The sequence below is a fragment of the Hylobates moloch genome, unplaced genomic scaffold (genome assembly GCF_009828535.3).
Source record: "Hylobates moloch isolate HMO894 unplaced genomic scaffold, HMol_V3 SCAFFOLD_15, whole genome shotgun sequence".
Lineage (NCBI taxonomy): Eukaryota > Metazoa > Chordata > Mammalia > Primates > Hylobatidae > Hylobates > Hylobates moloch.
The window spans coordinates 12721732-12728798 of NW_026652290.1; the positions used below are offsets into that span (position 1 = coordinate 12721732).

Sequence of the window (7067 nt, forward strand, 5' to 3'; positions counted from 1 at the left end):
AAGAACAGTATCAGGGAAACCACCCCCCATGATTCAATTATCTCCACCTGGCTCCACCCTTGACACATGGGGATTATTACCATTCAAGGTGAGATTTGGGTAAGGACACAACCAAACCACATCAACACACAAAAATAAAATTCTCATATAATTCTACTCCCATGCAGGGTAATTATGTCAACTAATAAGGGAAACCCATCCTGCCTCCTGCCCATCTTACACACACCTGATTGTGCCCCGCTCTTAGAAGGCTGTGGATGGAGGAGGAGGGGCTCCATCCAAGAGAGGAAACAGAAAGGGCAGGCTGGGCAGGCCGGGCCACTCACACAGGCTTGCTCTCAGCCAGCTCTGCTGCAGGTTCAGGGCTGGAGACACCAAGTCTGAGCCTCATCTCTTTCACAAACTTGGGGTACAGCCTAGTGAAAATTACTTCTCCTTTCTGAGCCTCTGTTTCCTTTTATGGAAAACAAAGGTTTAGGAAGATGATGCCCAAGATCCCTTCCTGTCTGACCATCCAGTGAGTCTATACTTGTTCTCTGCAGACTCTGCACTGCAGAACAGTCTCCCGAGTCTTGATGTATCTTTCTGGCTTAGCATCATGGCTCTCTGCAGAAAACTGATCTGTGCCCCCACCCCACAGTTGATCCTTTTGTTTTTGGAGACAGAGTCTCGCTCTGTCACCCAGGCTGGAGTGCAGTGGCGTGATCCTCCACCTCCTGAGTTCAAGCGATTCTCCTGCCTCAGCCTCCCGAGTAGCTGGGATTACAGGCACGTGCTAGCACGCACAGTTAATTTTTGTATTTTTAGTAGAGACGGCGTTTCACCATGTTGGCCAGGCTGGTCTCGAACTCCTGACCTCAAGTGATTCGCCTGCCTCGTCTTCCCAAAGTGTTGGGATTACAGGCGTAAGCCACTGCACCCGGCCCACAGTTGATCTTAAAAGCAAGTCAATACAACACCAACTGATTTTCTTAACTCTGCAAACAACAGAGGTAACTCTAGGAAGGGTCTGCTGAAGGGTCATTTGGCTAAACTGGGCTTTGCTCCAAGGTGCAGGGTGATGCAGCCCTCCTGGAAGAATCATTTTGATGCAGCTTAGTGCATGCACAGCACAGATAGGCTTGCAGCAGTCTGGCTTGCCTCTTGCCACTTGCCTGGCTGGACATTCTCTAGACCTTTGGGGGTCCTATCTCACCAAAGATCCTGACAGTTGCCAGACAGAAGGCAGTATAAAGGCACTTCCCATCATTTGGGCCTGAGTTTTCTTTGGGGTCGTTCCCCAAATAGCTCATTCTTCTTTCATGATGTGTGTTCCCTTTACACTTTTAATTATTTCTCTTTTTTGAGACAGAGTTTCACTCTTGTCACCCAGGCTGGAGTGCAGTCGTCTGTAGCGCATCTCACGTGACCGCGCTGCGGGAGAGGGATGAAACAAGAGGGCGGCTGAAGCCGATCCTGAGTGGGGCCCCAGCAATTCGGAATGAGCCTTCTCCCTCCACCCGCTTCCGCCGACCGGGCCCCTCCCGCGCGGCCTCGCAGGCCTCCCCACCCGGCCCCGGGGCTCCCCCACCCGCGCCCGTACCTCCTCCTCCGCTTTCCCTTCTCCCCCGCCTCGGCTCCAACATTAGGGGCCGGCGGGGAAGGCAGCCCAAGCAGCCCGCGGCTTCCGCTGCAGAGCGCTGCACTCCGGCCCCGCCGCCGCGGCCGCCCAAGTCCGGACCCATGGGGGTGCTCAGCTCGCGGCACCGCGGTAGCAGCAGGGGCAGATGGGCTGCCGCCTAGGTTGAGGCAGCCTCCAAGACGTGGCTGAGCTCGCCCAGGGGGAGCAGCAGTAGCCGGAGGAAGCTGCCGCTGGTCCCCCAAGCACCAGCGCCCAGGTGGAAGGGGCGAGGAGGCGGGGGCGGCGGCAGCCACCTGGCCCGGACCACCGCGGGCCGGAGCGTAGTCAACAAAGTGGTGTAAGATGACCACGGAAGCTAGGAGGAAGAGGACGGCGACTTCGAGGAGACCCAGGAGTCTGAGGTCAACGAGGAGGATGAGATGGAGGAGGACGACGATGACTCCGATTATCCGGAGGAGATGGAAGACGACGACGACGATGCCAGTTACTGCACAGAAAGCAGCTTCAGGAGCCATAGTACCTACAGCAGCACTCCAGGTACCCACCCAGCCCGGTTGCTGCAGACTCCTTCCCCACCTCCTCTGCCCTCCCCCCTTTCTCACTCGTGGGCTGTGCATCCTGCTCCGATCTCCCCCCAATCCCGCCTCCCCCCCAAACAGAGGGGAAATGCGACGGCACATCAAGTGGCAAAAAACTAGATTTACAGGAGGAAAGAGGCGCATTGTTCAAAATAGAGACTGCATTGTTGCATTTTGCAGGCTACACTCGCTCGCTGTCTCTCTCCCCCCCAACCTCCTCTTTTTCCTCTTCAAAATTTGTGCCAGTGCAGTGTCTCCACCGGACAGGATTGAAACTTTGGCAAACACATATCCATTGCATTCATTTTTCTCCCCTTGTTTTGCTGCACTCCAGCCTGGGTGACAGAGCCAAATGTTTCAAAGAAAAAAAAAAATCTAGCCTTGCAGTGGCTTATGACTGTAATCCCAACACTTTGGGAGGCTAAGGCAGGAGGATGCCTTGAGCCCAGGAGTTTGAGGCTGCAGTCAGCTATGATTATGCCATTGCACTCCAGAAAGAGACAGAAAGAGACCTTGTCACAAAAATAAATAATTTAATTAAATAAATTTTTTTCTTTTCTTTCTGCCTTTTTTTTTTCCCCCCAGGGACTCTTTCACCCTGTCATCTAGGTTGGGGTGCAACGGCTCAATCTGAGCTCACTGCCACCTCCACCTCCTAGGTTCAAGCGATACTCCCACCTCAGCCTACCAAGTAGCTAGGACTACAGGTGCACACCACCACACCTGGCTAATGTGTTTTTTGTGTGTATTTTTTGTAGAGATGAGGGTTTTGTCATGTTGCTCATTTTTTGTAGAGATGGGGGTTTTGTCATGTTGCTCATTTTTTGTAGAGATGGGGGTTTTGTCATGTTGCCTGAACTCCTGGGTTCAAGTGATCCACCCACCTCAGCCTCCCAAAGTGCTGGGATTACAGGTGTGAGCCATCGCGCCTGGCCAGCTTTTTCCTTTTACTGTGTCTGTGGTTCCACAACTTCCTTTTTTCCCCGTTCTCTATGGACTTTCTACCTCATTTGGAGTCTGCTTAGATTGGCCTAGTTCTCTTTAATCAAATCTTCAGGAACAAATGTATTACCATTAAAAATGATCTAACAAGCTTTATTTTTATCATTGTTAAAAATCCTCGTTTTGAGTAACACAACCACAAAGTGAAGAATGTTATCATTGATTTCACCAGTAAAAGACAATACTTAACAATAACATTTTAAAAACATACGCCAGCCGGCTTACCTGATGAAAAAAATGATTGCGGCTGCAAGCTGCATTTGCCAGGCAATGGTTTTAGATTTGCTGTGCACGCTGAACGCCATGAAAAATGGACTGCCTGACCTCTTGATAAGGAAATCAATTACTTGTCTCATTCTGAGTGAAAAGAATGAAAGGATTTAAGAAATCATAATAACCAAAATAGGGAGAATAAAACAAACTGGGCAGAGGGATGGGCTACTTTGTGTCTTCAGCTTCTGAAGTCTTCAAAGCCCTCTTCCAGTTCTTAGAATTAGGTCAAATGAAAAATCTGGTAGGATGAAATGAATGTCAGAGCAGGGCATGGAAAGGAGAGTAGAAACTTTATCAGTGTGCTGTCGAGAAGTCTGAATCCACACTGATTCTTGATTCTTTGTGGCTGGAAACTTACAGAATCTTTGCTGTCTATGGTGTTCCGCAGTTTTACAGTGATACGCCCTTGTGTGGGCGCTTTCATCCACGAGGTATTTTTGGTGGGCATTTTCAATCTGGCAATTGTATCCTCTGATTCTGAGAACTTTTCTTGACAACTTCCTCTTTTCTCTCATATTTATCTTGAGCTGTGATTTTGTTGCACGTTGGACTTCCTGTTTTGGTCTTCTGACTTTCTTATCATTTCTCCCCAGTTTTCCTCTTTGTCTCTTACTCTTTGGGGTATGTGTATGTGTTCAATTTTTAAAGATTTCCTTATCTTGGCCATCCAACCCTACTCTCCAGTTTTTCCTTTCTGCTACCATATTTTTACTATCTAAGAGCTCTTTTGTTTTTAGAATCTTCCTTTTAAAAAAATACTAAAATCCTGTTTCTGTGTCTTGGATATAGTATTTTCTCTTACCTTTCTGAGGCTATTAATGACAGGTTTTTTTTCTCTCCTCTGCATGGTTTGTTTCTTCTAAGTTGCTTCTTCCTATTCTTTGTTTTGGTTTTTCTATTTCATATTCAGATGTTTATTAATTCTTAATTTTCTGCTGCTCATTAACATTGTGGTACTATGTAGCCAGTTGGAAGCTCTGAGCAAGTGGGTGGGCCTTATCAATTTTGACTTAACCTTTGGATGATTTTCACTGTCTCTTTTATTGGGGGAAATCCCTCTTGTCAGTATCTTGAGGTCTGTCCTCCAGAGTAAGCTCTAGAGGAGCGATGGCAGGGAAGGGCCTTTTCCTGTGTCCTGCTTGAAGCATGAAGGTCTTGCTGGTGGTATTCTGGTGGCTGAGTGGTGGAAGAAAGCTTCATTTATTGTGCACACAGCATTTACTATGTGTATTGTCAGTTAAATCCTCAGTTTTCTGTACAGTACGTTTGTTCACAACTGAGCGTCATTTCTCCCAGTCCAGGAAGCCTCAGTTTACCTCCTCTAGAGACTAGACCTTTGGCAGCTTGAAGGGGAGAGAGATGGTTTAGGAATCTGCTCCATAAACAGCTTCCAGCCAGTTCCCTATTCCAGAGACACCCCTCTTCGTTATCATTGCTTTTTGAGGGTTGTGTTCTCAACTTCACCTTTCTTTTTAGTTTGAGATCAGGCTTTCTTGGGTCTGCTGAGGCAGTACTCACTTGTTTATCTACTTTCAGAATTTTTTTTTTTTTTATCGTGTGTCTCCTACTTTATCCTTATGAGTTAGTCTTTAATAATTTTTTTTTTTTTTGACAGGGTCTCACTTTGTCACCCGGGCTCTGGAGTGCAGTGGCACTATCTCAGCTAACTGCAGTCTCGACCTCCTGGGCTCAAGCAGTCCTCCTGCTTCAGTCCCCCAAGTAGCTGGGACTACAGGTGTGTGCCACCACGCCCGACTAATTTTTGCATTTTTTTTGTAGAGACAAGGTTTTGCCATTTTACCCATAGTCTCGAACTTGTGAGCTCGAGCTGTCTGCCCTCCTCAGGCTCTCAAAGTGTGGGATTATAGGCGTGAGCCACTGTGTCCAGCCTAACAATATTTCTTTAGCATGGTTTTAAGGTTTCAGGAGGGAGCAAAATGAAATCTGTCACCCTAACCCAGAAACTGCTGTGAGAAACAATACATAAGGTTTTAAATGTGTATTCTGTGTCTTTTGGTTTGGATCAGATATTTTAAGAAATATGTGTAAAATATGTGTAAGTTTTTTCTTTTCTTTCTCCCTTACCTCCCAAACATCTGGTCATGGTATTCATTGTGCCGTTTTTTGTTTTTGTCTTTGTTTTGACATTTTGCTGTTGAGGTGGTAACATGGAAACCTTTGTCAGCAAGGTCATTCCAAATGGTGAAATAACTAACCACATTTTTAAAGTTTAAAGTTTATTGCTCTCAGGAAGCTGAGGCACAGGAATCGCCTGAACCTAGGAGGCGGAGGTTGCAATGAGCTGAGATGGCACCACTGTACTCCAGCCTCGGTGATTGAGTGAGACTCTGTCTGTCTCAAAAAAAAAAAAAAAAAAAAAAAAAGTTTACTGCTGTGTTGTCATTGTAAGTGGAAATTCAGTCATGCTGCCTGTCAGGGAGCCCGGTGCTTGTACTCTGTATAGACATTCAGCAGTTAGCAGGTCACGTTCACCCAATCTCAAGTGCCCTCCTGATAGGAGCTCATAGTCCTCAGGATGGCTGGGAACAAATTAGGAAGTAAGTGAAATTTAGTCCATGCTCCAATTCTCCCATTCCTGTGCCTTCCTTCCTGTGCTGCTTGTCCTCACCCTTTGGATATTCACTCTCACTGCCTCTTTCTTTCCCTGTGCTGCCCTTTTTGGCCAGATAGAGACCAAAGGTGCCTTGTCCACATACAGAAAAACCTTGACATCTTTAAGGCTCATTACACAGTAATCAGTGGTATAGGTCTTAGTTTCAGAGATCTGTAAATAGAAGTAGTTGTGATAAGTTAGTAATAGCCAAAAGCAACATTTATTGAGCACTTCCATGTGTGCCTCACAGTGTCCTAAGCATTTTATGTATTTTAAATTAATCCTCCCAACAGCCCAATAATGCAGGTACTATATTTTTTAATTTTAATTTTATTTTTAATTAATTACTTTTGGAGACAGGGTCTCACTGTCACCCAGGCTAGAGTGCAGTGGCATGATCATGGCTCAATGCAGCCTCAATCTCCTAGGCTCAGGCCATCCTCTCACCTCAGCCCCCCTAGGAGCTGGGACTACAGGCATGTGCCGCCACGCCCAGCTGATTTTTTTATTTTTTATTTTGTAGAGGTCTCACTGTGTTGGCCAGGCTGGTCTCAAACTCCTGGGTTCAAGCAGTCCTTCCACTTCAGCCTCCCAAAATCATAGGGTTACAGGCCTGAGCCACCACGCCCTGCCTTGCAGGCACTATTTTTGTCTGCATTTTATAGATGAAGAGCCTAGGTCTCAAAGAGGTTAAATAATTTGCCCTTGATTTTGCCCAAGACCCTATGGCTCTTAGGAGTTAGAACCTGGAATTTTTTCAGAACATGTTTTATAAGAGTATTTTGAGTACCTTATTTTATACTGTAGTCTAGTTTTCAAACCATCTTGTTGAGAAATCTGCAACTTGCATTGTTGTAGCTGTTAAAACCAGTGCTTATAATTTGGGGAGAAAGATATTGTATTGGTTTTTGTTATATCTGCAGTATTTATGAAATTTTTAAAATTTTGAAATAAAGGCGTTTTTAGAAAATCTAAATTA

At 46.2% G+C, this 7067-nt stretch overlaps 2 protein-coding genes across 3 annotated transcripts in view; both read left to right on the forward strand.

Annotated features, from left to right (window-relative positions):
- Positions 1–7067, forward strand: part of LOC116483633 (keratin, type I cytoskeletal 17-like) — a 137691-nt gene that overhangs the window by 37709 nt on the left and 92915 nt on the right. The gene's annotated exons all lie outside the window — the stretch shown is intronic.
- AMZ2 (archaelysin family metallopeptidase 2) overlaps positions 1489–7067 on the forward strand; it is a 38191-nt gene continuing 32612 nt past the window's right edge. The window contains exon 1 of one of the 2 annotated variants that reach the window (XM_032177845.2): positions 1489–2158. In XM_032177845.2, the coding sequence (XP_032033736.1) occupies positions 1964–2158 (195 nt within the window). In that variant the 5' untranslated portion in view covers positions 1489–1963. The remainder of the gene's footprint in view (positions 2159–7067) is intronic. The other variant, XM_032177849.2, reaches the window with a different exon arrangement.